Source organism: Anomaloglossus baeobatrachus, chromosome 8, assembly GCF_048569485.1.
Source record: "Anomaloglossus baeobatrachus isolate aAnoBae1 chromosome 8, aAnoBae1.hap1, whole genome shotgun sequence".
NCBI lineage: Eukaryota > Metazoa > Chordata > Amphibia > Anura > Aromobatidae > Anomaloglossus > Anomaloglossus baeobatrachus.
In genome coordinates this window covers 17,469,246-17,495,932 of record NC_134360.1, presented here as the reverse complement: position 1 = coordinate 17,495,932, position 26,687 = coordinate 17,469,246, and the positions used below count along the sequence as shown (strand labels likewise).

The following is a 26,687-nucleotide window of genomic DNA, read 5'->3' as shown; positions in this document are numbered from 1 at the left end:
TGTGACTCCAACGAGATCGCTGTAGCGAAATCGTAGCGTATAAAGCCCACTTAAGTTGCTCTGAAGCTGGTAAATCACTGCATCCAGCAAGCGTTAGTCCTCCAATTTTGCATCGCGAAAGATGCCTCATATAGCAGATTTGCAGATGTCTTAGTTCAGACGAGAGGCATAACATTTAACATTAGGGTACCTAAAGAGTTAGTATTGGGCCCTCTTCTTTTTAACATACTGTATTTTTTGGATTATAGGACTCACTTTTCCTCCCAAAAATTTGTGAGGAAAATGAGGGGTGCATCTTACAATCTGAATGTAGCTTACTGGGAGGTGGAGAATGGGCTCTGTGCTGGCGGAAGGGACTGTGCTGACAGCGGGGGCCCTGATGGCTGTGTGGAGACGTGCAATGCAGCGGGTATCCCAGATGCTCTGTCAGCAGTGCGGGCTTCAAAGAAATGGTGCCGGAGTCGGCACATGCACAGATGGAGCTCTCAATTCAAGATCTTATCTTCCACGCTACACCTCTGGCCCATTGATCTCCCAGCAGCAGACTTAAGGAAAAGGGCACTCTGAGGTGGCGCGTGCTCAGATGAGATCTCGAATTGTCATTGAGCCGAGAGCTCAATCTGTGCACACGCCGACTCTGAATGCCATTTCTTTGAGGACCGCACCGCCAACAGAGCATCTGGCACACCCGCCATACCACCCTGTTCCACATGGCCCCGTAGCCAGGACGGCCCCCGCAGCCAGCAGAGCCCCTGCAGCAAGGACAGCCCCCAAAGCCAGGACAGGCCCCACAGCCAGCACAGACACCTTAGCTAACACGGCCTGCATCATCGCCCTACTCCAACACCATCACCATCCCTGCGTCCTGTAACCCCACTTTACCACCGCTGGCGCCCTCCTCCAGTAAGACACCACCGGAGTATAAGACGGACCCCTCCTTTTTTTTACCTTTTTTTTCCTCTAAATTTGGGGTGCGTCTTATAATCCTGTGCATCTTATAAAACGAAAAATACGGTATTTATTAAAGACCTTGTATACAGCATACAGAGTAAAAATTCAAGTCACGACAAAGAGGCTGTCAGGAAGGAGGAGGATGCAAAGAATAGAGCTGGAGTGACAGAGGCTTCAGATATACAAATAGCTATTCAGCCTCATTTGCTTATCAATACAAACATTATTTTCTTAGAAAAGGTGGAACAGATGGTCATGTAAAGGTATTTCTGGATCGCATGCACTTATAAATAGTTTCGGTTGTGAAATCTTTCTCACAGATCCCATTTAAGATGAAGATCGGAGTGCTTGAATACACGTCCTTGCACAGAATTACATACACTTCATACATTGCATGGGAATGGTATGTGTACATGAGCCTGGGACGAGAGAAGATATTTTTATTACCAAATATTAGCTCAAACCTTAGATTATTTCTTGGTCAAATAACTTTATCCAAACAATTCGAAGTCGAAGAACTTGAATGGCAGGAATCCCGGCCAGAGCTCAGTTTTAGGAATCTGTGCTTGATCTACTCAACCTTAATAAACCTCTCCAAGGAACATTTAAAATGTTGAAATACCGGGTTTTCATTATTTGTGTTTCTTTTAGCCAATTTTCAACAGAAACTGCAAGGTAATAAAACTTTACAACGCCTAAGTCCCTGCAGAAAATGTGGGACTTATGATTCTGGACAGATGTTTGGTGGATAGTTTACAATTCCACGTTACAGCCCAAAGAATGTCGCCTTGTTTTATTACTGATAAGTGTTTTGTCAGAGTGAGGTATATAATATACTGCATTACATTGGGATGTGATGTATTGTAAACATTCAGGTCTCCGGATTAACAGGATGTTGGGCTGGTGAATGCAGCAGATCAGACCTGGGCAAGGTGCGTCCCTCAGACTGAGAGCCGAAGAACCGAAAACAGTGGCCCACAGGCAGCACTATGCCCTCCTCTGCCTGACATCGAATACCTTGGATGAGGGGGGCTGCCAGATCCTTCTTCCACCAATCTGAGTTTGATACAACAGACGCAATAACATCACATCAATGCTTGTGCTGTGCAGAGAGCCAGTGCAGCGGAGCAGAGCGTCGGGGGAACAGGAGCGTGGTGTTGTTTTGGGGGTTTTTTATATTATGTGTATGTAATGTGTGTGTCGCGGGCGGAGGAGGGGACGCTGCGCTCTCCCACTGCTCGGGTCCGGCCGCTGCTGCTGCTGCTCGGTGGTGGCTCGAGCGGTGGGCCGGATCCCGGGGACTCGAGCGGCGTTCCTCGCCCGTGAGTGAAAAGGGTGATTGATTGTGGGGGATTTGGTTATTGTCCGTGACGCCACCCACGGCTGTGGTGATATTGGTGACACCACCGCTGCTCTGGACGGGGATCCCGGGAGCGATGACAGGGAGCAGCCAGGATGTTAGTTCTCCCCTCCGTGGGTAGGGGGTTGGTTGTCCCGGGGCCCGATGATGGGGTAGGGATGGATGGCAGACGGGTTGTGGGGCCTGGCGAGGCGCAGGGTCGCGGGGGCAGCGCTGTGCCGCACGGCACGGTGGTACTCACTCAGCCAATGATGAGGACACAGTTCTCGGTAAAACACACGGCTGGATGGACGGGTCCCACAGACGGCTGCGGTGTTGTTTCTCCCGGCAGGTTGGTGATGACTGCCTTTCCCTGCACCTATGTACTGTAAACTGTTCCAATGGGTTCCCACCGGTAACCCGCTCCCCAGCTTGGATATGGGCTGGAGGAGCCCCTTTTGCCCGCAGGCTCTGGCCCTGGGAACTTTAGCCTTGGCGGTGACTGTGTTTCCCTCTCTCGGTTGGACTGTTGCCTTCTGTCGGGACTTGGCTGCTGGGAAACCCAGGAGGTTCCCTTCGCTAACGGATTTGGCAAATTCACGGCGACTCCTAGCCTTGCCGGGGTCCGCAGGCCCCTGCCAGATGGTGCTGACTTCTCTTTGTGTACTGGTCCGGTACCGCCGGGCCACCGCCCGTCCACGGTCCATACAGTAGACTCCGATAGGCCACTCCTGCAGACGGTCACCACCGTCTGCCAACCTTGCTGATCTGTCCGGGCCACACACACCCGGACCAACTTCAGTCTGCTCAACTGCCACTTTTCTTCTTCCTCTCACTTTCACTCCCTAACTCAAACTGACTTTCTTCCCGCCTCCAGGACTGTGAACTCCTCGGTGGGCGGGGCCAACCGCCTGGCCCACCCCCTGGTGTGTACATCAGCCCCTGGAGGAAGGCAACAAGGGTTTTTGTCTGACTTCGGTGTGCCTGACCGGGAGTGTGGGGTGTGTTGGTGTTGTTCTCTGTGGCCCCTGGCTTGTCCAGGGCGCCACATGTGCCTATATACAGGGGGTCATGTGAGGGCACATACTCTATATAGTGGGCTATCTGGGGGCTCATGATGTATATAGGGGCCATGTGAGGGCAGAAACTATATAGGGGGCTTTGTGAGGACTCATACTGTATATTTAGAGGCGATGCGGGGCTCATACTGTATATAGAAGGGCTATGTGGGGCTCATGCTGTATATAGGGGGCTATATGAGGGCACATACTCTATATAGGGGGCCATGTGGAGGCTCATGCTGTATATGGGGGGGCTATGTGAGGGCACATACTCTATATAGGGGGCTATGTGGGGGCTCATGCTGCATATAGGGGGCCATGTGAAGGCACATACTCTAGGGGGCTATGTGAGGGCTTATACTGTATATAGCGACTGTGGAGGCTCATGCTGTATATAGGGGGGCTATGTGAGGGCACATACTCTATATAGGGTGCTATGTGGAGGTTTATGCTGTATATGGGGGCCATGTGAGGGTACATACTCTACATAAGGGCTCATGTTGTATATAGGGGGCTATGTGAGGGCACATACTCTATATAGGGGCAATGTGAGGGCTCATACTGTATATAGCGGCTATGTGGAGGCTCATGCTGTATACAGGGGTCCATGTGAGGGCACATACTCTATATTGGGACTATGTGAGGGCTGATACTGTATATTTAGAGGTTATGTGGGGGCTCATACTGTATATAAAGGGGCTATGTGGAGCTCAAACTGTATATAGGAGGGCTATGTGGGGCTCAAAGTGTAAATAGGGGGTTATGTGGTGGTCATACTGTATGTAGGGTAGCTGTGTGTGGGCTCATACTGTATATAGTGAGATGTCAGCATACATAATTCTGCTCAATATTAAGTGATACAATTAATATTAAAAAAAATATATATAATATGGTAATATTAATATTCAGCAGAATTAAATTCAGTCTATTGCTTCGGCCTCCGCACAAGCCACGGTCTCTCATGTGGCTCCTTCGGAAAATGAATTGCCCAGTTTTGCAGTAGAGCCATCAAGATCTGTCAAAGCAGCTGACAACAAGAATATTGGTGCCCTAGCTGCAGAGTATTGGAGAAGGTGTCCGCATCGGTAAAGGAAGAGCCCAACTCTGACAAGGGTGCGCTATGTCTCAAAGCTAAAGGATGGCAGAGAAGTGCTGATAAAAAGTGAGTGGTTTGGCACAAAGAGAGTCAGTGCTGGTGGTCTGCTGGGGGCATAAAGAAGACTTGGTGATAATTAGGACTAAGTGGTCCATCAAGGGCGAATCCATGAGATATAGGCCACAGTAAGGTGTTAATATTGAGTAGTGTTGGACGTACAGCCGCAGACAGAGGTCCAGTTGGTGAGTATTCTTTGGACCCGTTGGCAAGAGGTATCATTAAGGTATGGTCTACAAGACCTAGAGAAAGTGCCTGGAGAAGTAGAGTATCTTGTTGTAGACTGCGCAGAAGATAAGCAAACCGGAAGATTTGTTGCCATTTTGGTTTTGGCAAAGTTGGTAAATTGGTAATAACAAATAAAATTAGATAGAACTGTTTATATGAAATCAAGACTGTTCATATTGAAAACGTCCTCACTTTTTTTTCCTATCATTTTTTTAATAAATGACGGCATTTCTGAGCCACATGGAGCTCGCACTTATTCTCAACACAAATCTCCTAGCAACTACATTGCGACTTCAGGAGCTCGGAAGGAGGAACACAAAGGCTTTTTGTTTCCAACGACTTTTAACAACTTGTGTTTAGCAATGTAGATGTCAAAGTCAGTCTCAAAACAGCGGGTCAGGTATGCTCTACCCCTGGAATCAATATATATACCTGGGAAATATTACAGGAGGTATATCAACAAAGCACGAGCCTTAAATAAATGGCTTAATGGGTTGTTACTTGTACCTTGCAAAGGTTATTTATATTGTAGATGCTACTTTATGGTTGGTGCCCCCATCACGTGCATGCGCTGGATCTGTCTGTGATCACCAGATTCAACACTGGGGATACAGTTCACTGGGCGCCTTCAATTGTATTAGACGTTTAGTGGTGTATATACATGTCATCCAGTATAAGAAGAAAATAATGCACTCACCGGGTTTTTGCTGTGCAAGGTGCGGTTTATTCAATAGTGGAGGTTACATGTGTGGAGAGGGCTGGTGGGGAGGGAGTACACGACGTACGTGTCAGACGACGGCCGTTTCGCACTTGCCCAGTGAGACCAGCTGAAGCACTGGGCAAGTGCGAAACGGCCGTGGTCTGACATGTACGTCGTGTACTCCCTCCCCTACCAGCCCTCTCCACACATGTAGAAAAAACAAAAAGCCAGCACTAAATGTGCACTTCAGCACTAAAAATTCCAAACTGTACTTATTATAATAATTTTGAGATTTTTGGCAAAAAATTGCAATTTCTTGAGCTACCCCGCCACGTCACGGCAAATCTCATTTGGGGCAGTCATACACTAAAATATTTTTATAAAATGTGCCATACGGCCTCACATATGAATAGTAGAACTGCTCTTAGCAGCACTCACCTGGTCTATTTCAATCCTGTACCCATGACTGAGTCATGGCTGTGGGCGGGACAGGTCCAAGCAAATGCTGCAGAAGTAAATAGCCTGTGGACAGGGCCTGATGACTGAATGTGAACAGTCACCAACCGCCAAAATCTAGACAGGTGGAATACATCCCAAATTGGGGTGCATAGCAAGGTGGGGGTCAGCCACCGACCAATTCAATGAAGAAAAAACAAAAAGCCAGCACTAAATGTGCACTTCAGCACTAAAAATTCCAAACTGTACTTATAATAATTTTGAGATTTTTGGCAAAAAATTGCAATTTCTTGAGCTACCCCGCCACGTCACGGCAATCTCATTTGGGGCAGTCCTACACTAAAACCTCCACTATTGAATAAACCGCACCTTGCACAGCAAAAACCCGGTGAGTGCATTATTTTCTTCTTATACTGGGTGACATCTGATCTTCTCATATATATGCACCCCGGAGCAGCACTGATTTCAGCGTATATGTACAAGACTTTTTAAAATGGACATAGTTGGTGCTGAATAGTGCCCTGAATTTTTTCTCTTCTGTTGTTGAAGTGTATATACAGGTGTCAACTTCTGGCAATTGTAAATACTCAGTTATAGAAAAATGTGACGCATACGGTTCCTCCTATTTCGATACACAGTCAAGATAAGTGCACGGCTGGGGGCTGCAGCCTGTAGCGGTGGCTTTATTTGTGCTGTGTGTCATAATATGGGAGGAGCGTACGCCATTTTATTTATTTATTTTTACTGTACGTTATAGATCCGCAGACTGGATGTCAAGCTACCACTAGGGCGCTCAGGGACTCAGTGGAGATTGAACTCCAAAGTGCAGCAATACAAAATCCCACCAGAGGTCGCTAGCAGAAGAGTAAGAGTAGTAAGACCAGCCATAGTCAAACTGGGATGTCACGTCAATATAGGAGAGTGACCAAGCCGAAATCAGATGGAAGCAAGGGGGTCTGAAGCCGAGAACTCACGTAAGGAGCCGAGGAGGAGCAGAGCCATAGCCAGGAGACGTTACCAAGGTCAAAGGCCAGGAGCGCATGTAAGTACAAAGGTGGGGGTGGAGGCAGACACACAGGACCAGGATCAGGTACACAGGGTAGACAGACAGTACGGGGGAACGGAGGTCAGGGTGAGGTAAGCTGGGTAGTGGGACAGATCAGAGCTAACTAACAGGAACCAGTGTGCACGCTGCAGAGCAGGAACTATTACTGGCGGCGTTCCGGAAGAGTCCACACCATAATAAAGCGGCGAGAGATCTGGAACGAGGTACGAACAAACGAGCCCTCCCACCTGACTTAACCCTGTCAGAGCCAAGGAATAGTCATGACACCGGGTCTGTGATTAGAAGTGTCAGACAGGCAGTCACATATGCTGGGGACGCTGTCTTACTGCAACCAATCACAGACGCTGGTGGGCGGGGGAAGCAGTGAATATGTATGAGCCTAATGAGCGGCCCTGGAAGAAGGATGATCTGCAGCTGGAGCAGTTACAGCTGCGCCGGTGACATGGTAAGTATAGCACGCTCTCTTTATTTATTTCTTTATTATTCCTTTTTTTTTATTTCCTCAGTGGCTGATCCGGATCAATACCCTGAGAATTCCGGCCCTGCATTCGGGTGCCTTTGAAACAGTAGAGGTCAAACATTACAGTCCAGTTCGCCCATCACTATTTTTCACAAAAAAATGCACCAAATAAATATTGCCAAAAACGCACCAAAAATACACCATCATTACAAGCGTTTTTGTTTTCTTTCACATTTCCAGGCTTTTTGGGACAAGGTTCAGTTTTTAGTGCAGTTTTGATGTCTCAAAGGTGCAGTTTTTTTGTGACAACTGAGCAGGGATCTATCCAGTTTTCTGAATCTGTGACATCTATAGAAAGGCAGCTGTGCAGAATGCAGCCTCATATATTTTAGGCACTGAATAGTAAACCATAAAGGGGTGATTAATTTTTCTGATTGATTGTTAACACCCATACATCATGATGCTAAATGACAGTTTATAATAAAGAGTTTTTATCTGCCGTCGATTTTTTTTTTAACAGTCGCACGTTGGCGCTATTTCAGCCAAAACAGCGTGCGAACGCTGCATAAAACCACTGACAGGCGGAGTGAATAACCGTGATTTTATTATTTTCATTAAAATGCCACCTGTCAAAAAGTGTAGCAAATGATCTATAGGTTCTTAGGCCTCATGCGCACGCTGCTTTTTCGGATGCTTTTTTGGTGCATTTTGTGGTGACATTTAAGTCCACCACAAGCTGGATGCTTTTCCTTCCCAAGCAAAGTCTACGAGATTTCAGATTTGCTATGCGCAACATTTGCTTTTTTTTTGGCTGCATTTTGTGGCGACCACAAAAATGCAGCACGTCAATTCTTTTTGCGTTTTTCCTGCTTTGTTCCGCCATTGGCATTGCTTATACTTGAAAAATGCATTAAAAAGGCATGATAGAAAAAAAGCATCAAAAACACATGCCTTTTTTTATGCTTTTTTTTTTGCCACAAGATGCGTTTTTTTGACCACATAGTACGTTTTTTTTGTGCATTTTTGTGGTCACCACAATAGCCTTAAAGTACTGAAATCAGGAAAAATGGGGAAAAGTGTGACGGCTAAGGCTATGTGCGCACTTTGCGTCGAGGTCGTTGCAGTTCTAAACGCATCCTCTGGCAGGAATTGTCTTTGGCAATTTTGGGACGGACCTCCAAAACGCTATAAATACGCATGCGTTTTTACCGCGTCTAACACGTTTTTTCATTGCTTAAAGTCAGATGCGTTTTGATTACAAAGACACTACTAAATAGAGTTTAAATATACAAACACTGAAAAAAAGGAAAATAATGATAATTACTATCCAGATTAAAATCATACCGCAAATAGTTATATTTAATATAATTATAGCTGTTTGCTAATATTTATGTCAAAAATAACGAAAATATAATCATTTTCATTAATTTAATTGTCAGACTATGTGTGTGTGTAAAGGGACATATCATTCCATTATTTTGATGTCATATAAGCATGCGTTTATTTTGCCAAAAACGCATGTTTTCTGCATCCAAAAAGCATGTAAAATGCTAGGAATTTGAGAGAGGATGCGTTTTGAATATTCTCATAGACTTTAATGATGGCAAAACGCTGCCAAAATGGCAAAAACAATTGACATGTTGCTTCTTTAAACGATGAGTTTTTACCACAAATTATGCCACAAAAACGCTGCGTTTATAAAAGCATAGTGCGCACAGGAAATCGCAAAATCCCATAGACTTTGCTGGAAAATCAAAACACATGCATTTGGGCAATAAAACTCTGCAGTTGAAAACGCTGCAGAAACGCAGGTAAAAACGCTAAGTGCGCACATAGCCTAAGCATGAGTCGAAGCAACTCCAAAACAGCAGGTCTTGTGGGGTTTGGTTAGTCTCGACTGCAGTGATAATTACATGTGAAAGTTGATCCAAGGAAGGACGACCAATGGTCCGATCACAGGGTAGTGGGCAGCTAATGCTCATTGATGCACATTTGATCCATTAAGCCGGCACCCCAGAACCCTGCTACTGTTCTGTGGCCAGATATTTATCCCTCGATGAGAGGCACAAGGAGGACCAATCCAATATTTAGCAGCTGATTTTGCTCATGTGTGGACATCAGTGATGCGCGTCATCCAGAAATGGTTTGCATTAAAGGGGTTGAACCTTTTTAACAAATTTTTGGCCATAGGCTCAATTATATGTAAAAAAAAAAGTAAACTGAGCTGTGATCTTCCCAGAACTTTATCTCCACTGTTTTTATAGTCTGTGTTGATCAGCTGCAGCGGTGACCTCGCATTGACAACACTGCAGCCAATCACTAAGATCAGCAGCTCTCATGATGAAACGGCACAAACCACTGAGCGCATTGATTGGCTGCAGTGCTCTCGACGTGAAGTCACCACTGCAGTGCATCAACAACGACAGAGATAGTCATGGACCCACTAGCGGACACAGAAAGAAAAGGGCCCCTGTGCAAAAACAATATATGGGCTCTTTTCAGTTCACTAACTTATCAACATGGACAATTCCACCTGATTTCTGGGCCCCTGTGCGGCTGCACTGGTTGCACGGACCTGCCCCTGCGAGGAGCCTTGCAAGGTAAGTAAAGCTCAGTTTGTTTGATTAGTCATAACTGAGCCTATGGGTCTTGGTTTGTGGAAAGGGGAAAATCTGTTTTTTTTCAAATTGCAAAATGATCCCTAGCACGATCCAACCAAGTATTCACCAGTATAACACAGATTTAATAATTAGATCTCAAAATTAGGGATCAATTCTTCAGTGGAGCTGTATAGGCTAGGATGCTTTCACATCAACGTTTTTTTGGCGGCCGGCAAAAAAACGCAAACCGCATCTGACTGGATCCTTTACAAATGCGTTGTCATTTCAATGAATTTGCATTGGAATCACGGCAAGATGCGGTTGCGTATGGCATACACTGGATCCGTTTTGCGGTATTTTACCGTGTTTCAAAAACGCTACTTGTGTTTTTGTCCTCGGGCAAAATACTGCACGTCAATGGATCCGTTAGATTGCGGCGGTAACTGCGATGTACTTCAATGGATGCCGGGTCCTGCTAGACAGGATCCTGTTTTCTGTACTGAGCATGCCCAGAAAGCAGCCAGGCATGGTCAGTAAAGAAACTTTTTTTCTTTTCTTTTCTTTTTTTCTTTCTTTCTCTTTCTTTCTCTCTCTTTCTTTTTCTCTCTCTTTCTTTTTTTCTCTCTCTTTCTTTTTCTTCCTCTCTCTCTCGCTCTTTCTTTCTTCCGCTGCATCAAATCGCATGTAGAAGGATCCACTAAAATAACAATTCCGGTTGCATGCGTTCAACATTCAATCCACAGGATCCAGTCACATGCGTTTTGTGGTTTGTTTTTTTTGCCTACCGGCAAAAAAAACGCTGATGTGAAGGCAGCCCTAAATAATGTCTTCAACAGAGGCGATTATGCCTTACCGATGTCTCCGTATAAGCAATGACTCGGGATGACAGCAGTATGCCGGCTCGGAGTCACAGATTTGCTTCATATGACTCATTAGTCTGAACAGATTGCAACAACAGTTCCACATTGTAACACATCAGATCAGTTTAATGATCACACATTGGCGCCTCGGTTTGTGCACCGGCCTCAAGATGGTCATCACTGTCCCGGGGTCGGGCATATGTAACCGGCAATTTACACTGATTGGTAAATTAAATAACCAGTGATTGTCGTAAATCTAGGAAATCCAGGCATAGACTAGGTGGACAAAAGAATTGGGAAACATCTCTGCTTTGTTGAATGCCAGTAAAACGTTGCATTGTGCCGGCTGTACAGTTTGCTGGAGGAGGATGATGCTCCGACTGTTATCAGGGGTCGGCCAATGCGCCTCTGTTCCAGTGGTGGGAAATCTTACTATTTCAGCATAAGACATTGTGGACAATTGTAGCTTTGTGGGAACTGTTTGGGGAAGACACTTTTCTGTTCCCCATGGCTGAGCCCAGTGCTCAAGGTCCATATAGACATGGAGAGGGCAAAACATGACGCCGCACAGAGCCCGGACCCCAGCCCCGTCCAACACATTGGAGATTGTGTGTTCAGCCTCTCCTCAACATCAGTGTCATCTCACAAATGCTCTTCAGAATAAATAGACAAAAATTCACAAAAACAATTCCAAAATCTTGTTGAAAATCTTCCCAGAAAAGTGAAGGCTGTTATAGGTGAAAGTGGGGACCAACTCCATATAAACTTAAAATGATGGTACATTTTTTTGTTTAAATATATAAATATATATATATATTTTTTTATATATATATATATATAAATATATATATCTACAGTACAGACCAAAGGTTTGGACACACCTCATTCAAAGAGTTTTCTTTATTTTCATGACTCTGAAAACTGTAGATTCACATTGAAGGCATCAAAACTATGAATGAAGACATGTGGAATGAAATACTTAAAAAAGTGTTAAACAACTGAAAATATGTCTTATATTCTAGGTTCTTCACAGTAGCCACCTTTTGCTTTGATTACTGCTTTGCACACTCTTGGCATTCTCTTGATGAGCTTCAAGAGGTAGTCACCGGAAATGGTTTTCCAACAGTCTTGAAGGAGTTCCCAGAGATGCTTAGCACTTGTTGGCACTTTTGCCTTCACTCTGCGGTCCAGCTCACTCCAAACCATCTCGATTGGGTTCAGGTCTGGTGACTGTGGAGACCAGGTCATCTGGCGTAGCACCCCATCACTCTCCTTCTTAGTCAAATAGCCCTTACACAGCCTGGAGGTGTGTTTGGGGTCATTGTCCTGTTGAAAAATAAATGATGGTCCAACTAAACGCAAACCGGATGGAATAGCACGCCGCTGCAAGATGCTGTGGTAGCCATGCTGGTTCAGTATGCCTTCAATTTTGAATAAATCCCCAACAGTGTCACCAGAAAAGCACCCCCACACAATCACACCTCCACGCTTCACGGTGGGAACCAGGCATGTAGAGTCCATCCGTTCACCTTTTCTACAAAGACACGGTGGTTGGATCCAAAGATCTCAAATTTGGACTCATCAGACCAAAGCACAGATTTCCACTGGTCTAATGTCCTTTCCTTGTGTTCTTTAGCCCAAACAAGTCTCTTCTGCTTGTTGCCTGTCCTTAGCAGTGGTTACCTAGCAGCTATTTTACCATGAAGACCTGCTGCACAAAGTCTCCTCTTAACAGTTGCTCTAGAGATGAGAAGGTGTGTCCAAACTTTTGGTCTGTACTGTGTATATGTATATATGTGTATATATGTGTATATATATATATATAATATATATATATTTTATTATATATATTATATATCTAGCTATTGAACCAAAATGTTGCCACTTATTAACATTGGACAATCAAGACCCATTTTTTGTATGGAATTTGATGTCCACTTTTCTTGTTTATACATGCACTTATATTTGTCAATATATTGAATGGTGTGGTGCTTGATGGAAAGTTTATTTCTCCAAGCAAGTGCCTCCCACACTGGTGAGCAGCAGGGAAAGAGGTCAAACCTGGCCTTGACCTTCTCTGCTAGTCCGAGTTTTTGGGGCAACGCCCCAAAAACATCAGGATAAATAGATGGTCCTAACTCATCAGTGTGTTGAGTGGTTGGACTGGAAGGCTGAAGAAGGTTTTGTGGCAATTAGGGATGAGCGAGCATGCTCGCCGCTACTCGGTGCTCGCCCGAGCATTCTCGTGCTCGGTATACTCGGCAAGCTCTGTGTACCGGCAAGATGTTTGGGCAGATGTTCGGCTCCCCGTCCCTGCATGTGGGCAGTATTTACAGAGTCAGCCCACATGCAGGGATTGGCTGTCACACACTGTAATGCCACAACCAACATGGCTGTGGCATTACAGTGATTGGCTGGCCGCACAACGTCATCTGCTCTATATGACACCTGACGGCGCTGTGCTCGGCAGTGTGATCCACAGTCAGCTAGTGTAGGGGGAGGTGCTGCTGAGCTAAGGACAGATTTAGTGTGTAGGTAGTGTAGGTACTAGGAGACGTAACGTCACCACTGCCACCGTTGCCATAGTAATCTACTGAGCGGGTTACTACAGTATCGGTGATCTCCAATCACCTGATTAGCGGGGCCGCTATGCACTGGCTCCTGCAGGAGTTAACTCCCTGTTTACCGGCAGGAGCCTCTGAATAGCGGCGCCGGGAATCAGCTGATCTGCGATGCTGTAGTAACCCGCTCAATAGGTTACTATGGCAACGGTGGCAGCGGTGAAATCACCCCCTACCAACCCGCCGCAGCCTCTGCTCGATTACACAGCATGGGGAGGAGCAGTGTTCTTCCCCCCCTGTGCTGTGTGATATAGCAGAGCTGCATGGGTAGAAGAAAACAGAAGACCAGGATCGTGGAGGGGTGAGAGGGAGTAATAAACATGGAATCCCTAAGTGTGTCTGTGTATTTATTTCTAATAAAGTATTTTTTTTCTGTGTGGTGTCTTTTTTTTTAACCCTTTATTGGAGATTCTTAATGGCCAGGTCAAACTTGGCCTGACATTAAGAATCTCAGGCTTAATACCAACTGGTAAAACAAAGCTTGTATTAACCCTTTATTACTCAGCGTGCCACCCGCCATCAGGGTCGCTGGAAGAGCTGGATACAGCGCCAGAAAATGGCGCTTCTATGAAAGCGTCATTTTCTGGGGCGGCTGCAGACTGCAATTCACAGCAGGGGGGGGGCAGAAACCTTGGGACAGCCTGCTCTGCAGATTCCAATCCCAAGCTGCCTAGTTGTACCTGCCTGGATACAAAAATTGGGCGAAGCCCACGTCATTTTTTTTTTTTTTTTTTAATTCATGAAATAATTAAAAAAAACGGCTTCCCTATATTTTTGGTTCCCAGCTGGGTACAAATAGGCAGCTGGGGGTTGAGATCAGCCCGTTCCTGCCTGCTGTACCTGGCTAGCATACAAAAATATGGCGAAGCCCACATCATTTTTTTTTTTGGAAAAAAAACTTAAAGGGCTTCCCTGGATTTTCCATTGCTAGTGAAGATAACACCAAGCAGTGTGGGTTAATAGCCAGTAGCTGCTTGGGTTACCCTTAGCTAGCAATAAAAAATGCAGTGGTAGCCCATGCATTTTTTTTTTTTTTTTTTTACCCCTATGTGTTTGGGTTTTTTCTTTTATTTTTTAATGATTTAAAAGAAAGAAAAAAGAAATTGACATGGGCTTTGCCAAAAAAAAAGAAATCGACATGGGCTTTGCCATATTTTTATATTCCAGCCAGGTACAGCAGGCAGGTACGGGCTGCCCCCAACCCCCAGCTGTCTATTTGTACCCAGCTGGGAACCAAAATATATAGGGAAGCCCTTTTTTTTTTTTTTATTATTATTATTATTATTATTATTTCATGAATTTCATAAAATAATTAAAAAAAAAAACGATGTGACCTTCGCCCAATTTTTGTGTCCAGCCAGGTACAACTAGGCAGCTGGGGATTGGAATCCACAACGCAGGTTGGCCCAACCTTTCTGGGCTCCCCCTGCTGCAAATTGCAGTCCGCAGCCACCTCGAAAATGGCGCTGTATCCAACTCTTCCAGTGGCCTTGGTGGCGGGTGGCTCACTGGGTAATAATGGGGTTAGGGCCAGCTGTGTATTATCAGATGGCCCTAAGCCCGAAATTCATGGTGTCATGCCAATATGGCCACCAAGAATTTCTGGTAAAGATAAAAAAAAAACACAACACAGAGAAAAATATTTTTATTAGAAATAAAACACAACACAATTAGCGAATCCATCTTTATTCAACTAATGAACCCCCCTCCGCCGTAGTCTTGGGTCGGGGGTCCCGCTATGTCCAATCTGAACCCAATATCATCTGATCTGTTTACCGGAAGGCAAAGCAATCAGATGCATCAGGTTCAAGTACCTGAATCACATGACACATCAGCTGATTGTATAAACGGCTTTTATACAATCAGCTGATGCATCAGTAGAAAAAAAAACTATACTCCTCTGTGCAGATTCCCGTCCGATCGCTCCAGGACCCGCCGATAATCAGCTGATTCGGTCACCTGACAGCATCAGCTGATCGTTTAAACCGGCCGGGCGGTAAAAAGCCAGCCTCACCGCTGGACTTGTACGATCAGCTGATGCTGTCTGGTGACCGCATCAGCTGATCACTGGCAGGTCCTGGAGCGATCGGACGTGTCTGCAGACAGGTGAATATATTATTTATTTTTTTCCTACTGTTCACTTTTGATTTTGCTTTGCAGTAAATGTACAGACAGAGAGAAGCTGCCGCACATATGATACTAAGCGAAAGTGCATGTCACACGGGAGGAGGAACACAGGATTCATCCTCCCCCCTAATACTCAGACAACATTGCTCTCAGCAGTGACCTGGGAGTCAGAAATGCTTACAGGGGTCTTCCCCATGCTGCTCCCAGGTCATTTGAGCACTGTTGTTCTTTATTTGTGACATTTTTGAGCTTTTTCCAGACGGCTGGGGGCCGCCGGAAAAATGCTTGGGTATCCCATAGGCTAACACTGGGCTCGGTGATCGGGTCGAGCATCCGAGCATTTCAAAATGCTCGACCCGAGCATTAAGCACCCGAGCATTTTACTGCTCGCTCATCTCTAGTGGCAATAACAAACCTGAATGGACCTTTGCTATGCTGTTTGACAAGCTAGACTTTTTGTTTGCTTACCTGTCTAAAATTAGACTGTGTTTTTCTGTTTGTCATGAGTGTGAATAAAACACTGAACTTTTGGACTGGAAACCTTTGGCTATGTGCCCACGCTGCGTTTTTTACCGCGTTTTTGCACTTTTTTAGGGTGCGTTTCTGTGCGTTTTTGGGGCTCAAAACTGCATGACTTTGCTTCCCTAGCAAAGCCTATGTCATTTCATTTTTGTTGTCCGCACACTGCAGTTTTGTTTGGCTGCGTTTTTGTGGTGAAAAAAAAAAATGTGCATGTCAATTCTTTCCTGCGTTTTTTCACCCATCCAATGCATTTGAAAAACGCAGCAAAACTCAACCAAAAACGAGGTAAAACGCAGACAAAAACGCGGTAAAACGCAGTGTTTTTACCTTGGGTGTGTTTTTGTGTGTGTTTAGCGGCAAAAAACGCACAGAAAGGCAACGTTTAAAAAAAGCAATGTGCGCACATAGCCTTTGTGTGCCTCTTTACTGCGACCCTCCCATTTCCTACCAGAGCTGATTCCCTATAGTATCTATATACTTTTATGTCATAGATGTCTACAAAATAATTAAGTTACACAAATAACACTATTACTACACGGCTTCTAGTGACCACTTATTTAATAGAGGTTATACAAGGGCAAAATTAAAGTAACATCATGAGTCATTTACTAGTAAAAAAAAAAAAAAGTATGTAAATGGCTAATATATGAAAAACAAAAGAGTTAATTTTTTTTAACTAAAATATATTAGGGCAAAATACCTGCACTTTTTGTATCCTACATTAATAAAACACTATGTCCGCTGTCGAAGATTTAGGCCCTGTGCGCACGCTGCGGTTTTTGCCACGGTTTTGCCGTGGTTTTGCTGCAGAAAATGTTTTTATAACCTTTCTGCAGTCCTTCCCCAGCAAAACCTATGGTAAACAAAAATGCTGTGCGCACAGTGCGTTTTTTTCACCAACAGGTTTTGCGGCATGTTTTCTGCAGCAAAAAGAATGAGCATGTCACTTCTTTTCTGCAGGTACCTGCGGTTTTTGCCATAGATAATGGTCAAAAACTGCAGGGAACAACCTGCGGAAAAACCACGGAAAAGCGCAGCAAATCGCGGTAAAACCGCATGCGGTTTTCGTGTGCGGTTTGCTGTGGTTTTTTTACCGGTAATCTTTCAGAGGGTCCGGAATTTTCTTAAGAAAATTCCATTTTCTAGTGCGCACAGGGCCTTAAGCAGGCTTTACACACAGCGACATCGCTAGCAAGCGTACCCACCCCCGTCGGTTGTGCGTCATGGGCAAATCGCTACCCGTGGCGCATAATATCGCTAACATCCGTCACATGGACTTACCTGCCTAGCGACGTCACTGTGGCCAGCGAACCGCCTCCTTTCTAAGCGGTTCTAATAGAAGCGGAGGGGCGGAGATGAGTGGGCCTAACATTCCGCCCACCTCCTTCCTTCCTCATTGCGGGCGGCCGCAGGTACGGTGATGCTCCTCATTCCTGCGGTGTCACACATAGCGATGTGTGCTGCCGCAGGAACGACGAACAACCTGCGTCCTGCAACAGCAACAATAATTGGGAAAGCAACGACGCATCAACGATTAGGTAAGTAATTTTGATAGTTAACGATCATTCCTGCATTTCACACGCAACGACGTCGCTAAAGAGGCCGGATGTGCGTCACGAATTCCGTGACCCCAACGACATCTCGTTAGCGATGTTGTTGCGTGTAAAGCCCACTTAAGTCTCTTCTCAAAAACATAAAAAATTTGAATGTTTTCTTTCAAAACAAGGAATAGTTCTTGAATCATCGTCAGACCGGTCTGAATACTTTGTAAAAACCGCTGTCAACATAAGATACGGCAAATAGATGTCAATTCTGATTTCTTTTTGATAATGCGGCCACTTGTCTTCAGGTAAATAGTTATCATAGCTCGGTGGACAATGAATGGGTTTGTGTTATTTCAGGTTGTGAAATTTATTCTCAGGGCTGCAAGTATCAGCTGAAGTATCAAGGTAACTAACAGGTTCCAAAAGCAAATATTGACTCAAGGGGAAAAGCTGAAAACGTGACGGGAATTATTGCCAAAAGTTAATATATCGGAATTAACTACAATACAAAAAGTTTTTCCTTTATCTCCACAAAAGAAGTTGTAGAATTGAGTGGGCACTGGGTAATATCAACTTTACCCCCCACCCCCAATTTACCCCTTAAGGATAAGGAGATTTTTTAATTTTTACACTTTTTTTTTTCCTCCCAGTTTTTTCAAGAACCCTCAAAAACACTTGTGCTGCCCCTGGAGCGGATGGAACCGCTCGGGTTCGGGGGTGGTGTTCATTCGTGGCTCGAGGACCTCCAGACCCGGGGGCTTAGAGGCCAGACTCAAATGGAAAGGGAGTATTTACAGGGGATTTGGTATAGTTCGTGACGCTAATTGGGTGTACTGCCGTTGGGAGTACCTGGGGTGATGAAGTGGGGCAGCAAGATGACCTTACCCTCCACGGGTAGGGGTAGGCCCCGGGATTCTGGTTGAGGATGCGCGGACGCAGTGCAGGGGTCAGTCGGGTACTCACTCAGCAATGAAGCAGACGCTGACAACAGGGTAAACCAAGTCTCTGAACGCCGGTGCCACTCGAGGAGAGCTTGTCCGGGTCCCGTTCCCTACAGTGCTGCCTGTGGTCCGTAACCTGCCTCCTGGCACTAAGTTTTACATTGTCCGTTGTGGCCCGGTAGCTTGGAGCTATCCGGGCCTCGCTCCCCACTGTGGCTAAGTGAAAGAGCCTGCTCTCAGGAGCTCACGCTTGAGATTTCAGTGGGCTGCTTGCTAGGAAAGCCCTACCCCCCTCGTTGCGCTAGTGCCCCCGATCTCTGAGCTGGTGGAAACAGTCCATAAAGGCCCTGTCCTCCGCAGGTTAATTGCCGGGTTGCCTGAATCTTCTCCCCGACCTAGGGTCCGTGTACCCCATCGTGCCTTCGGTCCCGCACGGTGATAGGACCAGGCTGCAGACCGTCCTCCTTGATGGGTCCCAGGCACCTTACCTCAATCCCCTGCGACCGGGGGTCCGACTCCTCTAGGTCCAGACCACCGTCTGCGACCTAGTTTACTTCTCCCCTGGGAGCTCCAACTCCCAGCTTCCTCAGAGCTCCACACAGATCGAGAGCTACCACTGAACTGACTTGACACCTCCCACCTCCCTGTCTGACCCCTAGGTGGGCGGCCCTATTCCTGCTTAAGCAGCCCACTGGTGTGCCTGACAGGTGTGGTGCAAGGTGTATCTAGGATTTGTGAATGCTGGTGGAGGCAGCACCGCAGGATGGAGACCCAGAACCATCGGGGGTTGAATACTGTACAGGGAGGGCAGATTGTGCAGGACCCTGTGACGACCCGAATAGTCCAGAGGTGTCACACACACTCAGTTCTCAAAAACATTATTCATTTTTGCCTTATAATGTACTGATAAACTGGGGAAAGAAAATCAAAGTTTGATGAAGTAGGACAAAGAAAATGCGATGCGAGTTTACTTTTACAATGGTCACTGTGCAATAAAAATGACCTCGTTTTCTCCAGGTCAGCATGATTACAGCGATACAAAACTTATTTTTTTATTTTTTTTTATTTTAGTGGTTAAAGGGAACCTGTCATCAGAAATTTAGCTATAAAGCTAAAAGTTCCCCCCTCTGCAGCTCCTGGGCTGCATTCTAGGAAGCTTCCTATAGTTTTTGTGGCACCTTTTATCCCAAAATAAACACTTTTTGTAAACTGGTACCTTTTCTTATGCAAATTTCTTAAATTTTCCATGGGGGCGGGCTGCCTGTGGTCCGTTGCTGTCCTCCAGCAGATTTACGCCGCCCCCGAACGCTGATTTTGAAAGCTCAGGACACCGCCCCTGGGTGCCCGTGGTCCCGCGCATGCGCTGTTCCACTGTAGCGGTGCCGTGCACTGTGTGCACGTGTGACCGCTGTGACGCTTTGCGCGGGCACGAGGTTATGGTGCCGCGTCTCCCTGTAACCTAAGCTCTCCTGCTCCGTCCGCTCCTCCCATCTATTTCCTGCTGCTGAGCAGGATGGGAAGGAGGGGACGTCCGGGCATCAGGCCAGCGAGCGCTTGCGCATAACGCTGGAGTAATAGGGGAAATTGCGGTCACGAGGTTATGGGCGGCACTTACTGATGACACTAACAGCGCCGCCCATAACCTCGTGCCCGCGCAAAGCGTCACAGCGGTCACACGTGCACACAGTGCACGGCACCGCTACAGTGGAACAGCGCATGCGCGGGACCACGGGCACCCAGGGGCGGTGTCCTGAGCTTTCAAAATCAGCGTTCGGGGGCGGCGTAAATCTGCAGGAGGAACAGCAACAGACCACAGGCAGCCCGCCCCCATGGAAAATTTAAGAAATTTGCATAAGAAAAGGTACCAGTTTACAAAGTGTTTATTTTGGGATAAAAGGTGCCACAAAAACTATAGGAAGCTTCCTAGAATGCAGCCCAGGAGCTGCAGAGGGGGGAACTTTTAGCTTTATAGCTAAATTTCTGATGACCGGTTCCCTTTAAAAAAAAATATTAAAATTTAACTTTTTTATTTTTCTGTTGATGGAGGGGTTGGTTCTGCTTGCTCAGCTCTTGTATTTGGGGGCCTATGCAAACTTTTGATCAGATTTTATTGCATATTTTGAGGGAAGTGTGGCAATTGAAATATGCAAATTCTGGTGTTTAGATTTTTTTCAACTCTGCATGGGATACATATTTTTTAATTTTATTAATATAGGCAATTACATAGGTGGCAATACCAAATAAGTTATTTTTTAGGGGGGATGTGTTTTATATATTTTTTATTAAATAGTTGTTTTTTTATTAGTCTTCTTTCATTGGGGACTTGAACTTGTGATCTCTTGATTCCTTAAATTATATACACTGTGATATTATATTACAGTATTGTAAAAATGACTGGACTCCTATGAAGCCCGGTCATGATCTGGGCTTTTTAACAAAAATACCATGATAAACACAGAGGCACTGAGAAGGCTGCCAGCTGACAGGGCACTTTAATGTGGGTGGTATGCCCCCCCCCCCCAATGATCAGATGATTTTCAGGGAGCCACTTTAGCAAAAAATAATCCCCTTTCTGTGTTGGAAACAAAGATGAGCAATTTGATTTGTGCTACCCTGGTCCGGCATCCAGTCCTGCCGGTCTTCCCTTCAACACTCTGCATCTGTGGTCCGGCAGCCAGTCCTGCCCTTTGTGGCAGCCAGTCTTCCCTTAAACACTCAACATCAGTGGTCCGGCAGACAGTTCTGCCCTCTGTGGTAGCCGGTCTTCCTTTCAACACTCGACATCTGTGGTCCGGCAGCCAGTCCTGCCCTCTGTGGCAGCCATTCTTCCCTTAAACACTCAACATCTGTGGTCCAGCAGCCAGTCCTGCCCTCTGTGGGAGCTGGTCTTCTTTTCAACACTCGGCATCTGTGGTCCAGCATTCAGTCCTGCCCTCTGTGGCAGCCGGTCTTCCTTTAGACAATCGACATCTGTGGTCCGACAGACAGTCCTGCCCTTTGTGGCAGCCGGTCTTCCCTTCAACACTCGGCATCTGTGGTACAGCATATGGATGCCTATGATACTTAGTCAAGTATTCGATAGAGGAACCTGTCACACTGAAAATGCAGCCCAACCTGCAAGGAATGTGTCAAAGAGCAAAAGATTGTGCATGTGTTCTAGAAGAGAGCCGGTCATCGGCTCGGCCATTCTAGCAGATTTATTTTCTTTCTTTGGCTATGTGTTTGGGATCATTGTTTTGCTTAAATGTCCGCCCTTGTTTCATCTTCATCATCCTGGTATATGTCAGCAGATTTTTATCAGGAATGTCATTTGTCCATTCATCCTTCCTTCAATTCTATAAGGTTTGCCAGTGCCGTATATTGAAAACCACCTGCACACCATGATGTTCCCACCTCCACACTTCACTGTTTTTGGTGTTTTGGGGGTAATTTGCCTTTTGGCCTCCAAACATGGTGTGTATTATGGCCTCCGAAGAGTTCAATTTTGGTCTCATCTGACCAGACTATATTCTCCCAGTATTTCACAAACGTCTACATGTTGTTGAGTAAACTTTTTAAAGGGAACCTGTCATCAGAAATTTTGCTTTAAACTTAAAAGTTTCCCCCTCTGTACTTTTTGTGGCCCCTTTTAAACCAAATTAAATAGTTTATAAACTTGTACCTTTTGTTATGTAAATTTTGTAAATCGTCCATGGGGGCGGGCTCTCTGGTGACCGTTGCTGTTCCTCCAGCAGATTTACGCTGCCCCCCAACGCTGAATTTCATATCTCAGGACGCCGCCCCTGGGCGCCCGTGGTCCCGCGAATGCGCTCTGCGACTGTAGCGGGACTGTGCACCTGTGACCGCTGGTGACGTTTGGCGCAGGCACGAGGTTATGGGCGGCGCTGTGAGTGTCATCAGCAAGTGCCGCCCATAACCTCGTGACCGCACTTTCCCCTCTTCCTCCAGCGTTCTGCGCAAGCGCTTGCTGGCCAGATGACCCGACGTCACCTCTTTCCCATCTTGCCCTGCTGCAGGGTAAGATGGGAAGGAGGTGACGTCGGGTAATTTGGCCGGCGAGCGCTTGCGCAGAACGCTGGAGGCAGTGGGGGAAAGCGCGTCCACGAGATTATGGGCGGGCACTTGCGATGCAATCACAGCGCCGCCCATAATCTCGTGCTTGTGACACACGTCACCAGCGATCCTGGCGTGGGCGGCACCTCGGGCGCAGTGGGCGGCGTCCTGATGGATGAAATGGAGCGTGGAGGGACGGCGTCAATGTGCTGGAGGAACAGCAACGGTCACCAGAGAGCCCGCCCCCATGGACGATTTACAAAATTTACATAGCAAAAGGTACAAGTTTATGAAGTATTTAATTTGGTTTAAAAGGGGCCACAAAACGTACAGGAACCTTGCTAGAATGCAGCCCAGGAGCTGCAGAGGGGGAAACTTTTAGGTTTCAAACTAAATTTCTGATGACAGGTTCCCTTTAAATGAAACTAACCAATATCAGATAAAAAAAAGAGATCCAAATACCAATTCACAATCAAAAAATCTCTTTAAAATTTTAATTTTTAATCATGATCATTAAAACACTACACTGTGTGCAGAATTATAAGGCAAGTTGTATTTTAGAGGATTTTGTTTTATTATTGATCATCATCTATGTTCTCAATCAGCCCAAAAGACTCATAAATATCAAAGCTTAATATTTTTGGCAGTTGGAGGGTTTTTTAGATTTGGCTATCTTAGGAGGATCTGTTGTGTGCAGGTAACTATTACTGTGCAGAATTATTTGGCAACTTTATAAAAACCAAATATATTCCCATCTCACTTGCTTATTTTCACCAGGTAAACCAATATAACTGCACAAAATTTAGAAATAGACATTTCTGACATGCAAAAACAAGACCCAAAAAGAGTGCCAAATATAGCCCCCTTTCTTTCTGATGACACTCAGCAGCCAACCATCCATAGATTCTGTCAGTTGTTTGATCTGTTTACGATCAACATTGCGTGCAGCAGCCACCACAGCCTCCAGACACTGTTCCGAGAGGTGGACTGTTTTCCCTCCCTGTAGATCTCACATTTTATGAGGGACCACAGGTTCTCTATGAGGTTCAGATCAGGTGAACAAGGGGGAATGTCATTATTTTTTCATCTTTTAGACCTTTAGTGGCCAGCCACGCTGTGGAGTAGTTGGATGCAGGTGATGGAGCATTGTCCTGCATGAAAATCATGTTTTTCTTGAACGATACCGACTTCTTTCTGTATCACTGCTTGAAGAAGTTGTCTTCCAGAAACTGGCAGTAGGTCTGGGAGTTGAGCTTCACTTCATCCTCAACACGAAAAGGTCCCACAAGTTCATCTTTGATGATACCAGCCTATACCAGTACCCCACCTCCAGTTTGCTGGCGTCTGAGTCGGAGTGGAGTTCTCTGCCCTTTACTGATCCAGCCTCTGGCCCATCCATCTGCCCATCAAGAGTCACTCTCATTTCATCAGTCCATAAAACCTTTGAAAAATCAGTGTTAAGATATTTCTTGGCCCAGTCTTGACGTCTTAGCTTAAGTTTCTTGTTCAAAGGTGGTGGTTTTTCAGCCTTCCTTACCTTGGCCATGTCCCTGAGTATGGCACACCTTGTGCTTTTTGATATTCCAGTTACATTGCAGCTCTTAAATATGGCCAAACTGGTGGCAAATGGCATCTTGGCAGCTTCACGCTTGATTTTCCTCAATTCATGGGCAGTTATTTTGTGCCTTTTTTGCCCAACACGCTTCTTGCAACCCTGTTGGCTATTTGCCATGAAACGCTTGATTGTTCGTGATCACACTTCAAAGGTTTGGCAATTTCAAGACTGCTGCATCCCTCTGCAAGACATTTCACAATTGTGGACTTTTCAGAGCCCGTCAAATCTCTCTTCTGACCCATATTGCCAAAGTAAAGGAAGTTGCCTAATAATTAAGCACACCTTATATAGGGTGTTGATGTCATACACCGCACCCCTCCTCATTACAGAGGCGCACATCACCGGATTTACTTCATTGGTAGTTGGCTCTCAGCCTATACAGCTTGGAGTAGGACGACATGTATAAAAGTATCATGTGACCAAAATACTCATTTGCCAAATAATTCTGCACACAGTGTATAAGTGCATGTATGAAAAACAGACGCCATAAAAAGAGGGTGGACTAGAGGGTGATTGCAGGAGAAAAAAAGGCAAAGATGTATAATATACTTGAGACCCTGATGTGACCCCTAAAGTTTCATCCTGCATTACTGCAGAGGTCAGTGCCCTAAATAAAACACAAATGGCGCCCCCGCTCACCGAAGACTCACACTCAGAGACCCTCTGGAGTCCCTACAATAAGTTCAACCAATACAAATGATATCCACCACAAAAAATAGTTAAATAAATAATTCTAACCAAAAGGTACAATGACCTGACTCCGACACTGATAATCTCAAAAAATTGTAACCACTAGGCACATATTATGCTGAGCCCTAATAGATCCAGCATAATAAACAAACCTAAACCGCTAGGGCTACTGGTGTGCACCACAGTGCCCAGCAATGAATGGAATTGAAAATCCTTCTTATACATTTACAAAGCATGAGTTTGAAGATCAAAATTAAAAGAAAGGAAAAGCATAACCACTTCCCTCATAGATGTACTTTCTTCAGAAAAACGGCCTCAACACGTTTCTCCTGTGTTCCAGGTTCATCAGGAGGCCTGGCAGGGGTAGATGTCCCAAGCAGTGTGGGGTAGATGGATTTTCAACTTATAGGTTTTGAAACACAAGCAACTAAAGTTTGTAAAATCAGCAGCTTTTTGAGTGGCAGCAGGTGCCGATCAGCTGATAGCTGGGGTGGGTATTCATTGTGACTCCCGCCCCCCGGCCTGTCCATCCTCCCACTATCTGTTATTTATGCTAATACCTATTATAGAATCATTTTACTAAGTGACTAGAAGGACCTGTGCTTGTCATACCCGTGTGACAGGAATGGGCAGAGCCTCAGCCAACAGAAAAATGTTGCTTCCTGGTATCAGCTATGTTGGCTTAGTCCCCGCCCCTTCTGGTCACATGGGTGGGACAGCAGCACAGTTCCTTCTAGTCACTTAGTAAAACGATTCTATAATAGAATTACCATAAACAGGAGGAGGAACAACAGGCCGGGGGGCGGGAATCACTATGAATACCCACCTCAGCTATCAGTTGATCGGCAGCTGCTACCACTCAAGAAGCTGCTCATTTTACAAACTTTACTTGCTTGTGTTTCAAAACCTATACATCCGATCTCACAACCAAAGGTATGTATAGAATCAGCATGATAGTGCCAGTATGGCACTGGTTTTAGGGTATATAGGAAAATCCTAGTGATTGGTGTGTTTTAATCTGCAGAAAGAGCAGCAATCATGAAGCAGCCATCCAATTGGAACATTATTCCCAAGCTTGCATAGATATTGCTTTGTTTGGACTTTTAGCAGCCAGATTCTCAAACTGAAAACTAAAGTTATATCTGTTGGTGAGAATTCTACTGGTAATAACGGGTACCAGTCCAGGTTTTGGAATGAGTGAGGGTCACAGCATCTGGACTCAACCAAATAAATCCACTTATTGCATTCTCATTCATATTGTCTCTTAAAATTCTAAAAACGCTTTAGTGGTTAATATGCTATTAAAATGAATAAAAGACCACACGTTGATATATAAATCATCTAGCATAAAACTGGAAGTGAAGTGGAAAGTATTAAATGTACATTTATTTTACTCTCTTTGCAGAAGGAATACTCGCTCCAGGCTACATTTCATAATGAATATGGAAAACATGTAATAAATGGCTCAGGTAAGGGATTCTTATTTTTAGATCTATAAATATATATGAAGTGAAATATGTCTTATATATATATATATATATATATATATATATATATATATATATATATATATATATATATATATATATATATATATATATATACGTGACTACCCAAAAAACAGTACTGTGACCATTGATAATCAGGGGTGTGTTACGGGGGGCTGTCTGATAATAAAACCTAAAGGAGTAACAGACAGT

The 26,687-nt window shown here is 45.2% G+C and overlaps 1 protein-coding gene across 1 annotated transcript in view; it reads left to right on the top strand.

Annotated features, from left to right (window-relative positions):
* Positions 1–26,687, top strand: part of FAM107A (family with sequence similarity 107 member A) — a 165,757-nt gene that overhangs the window by 47,572 nt on the left and 91,498 nt on the right. The window contains exon 2 of the mRNA XM_075321355.1: positions 26,393–26,456. Within this exon, the coding sequence (XP_075177470.1) occupies positions 26,393–26,456 (64 nt within the window). The remainder of the gene's footprint in view (positions 1–26,392; positions 26,457–26,687) is intronic.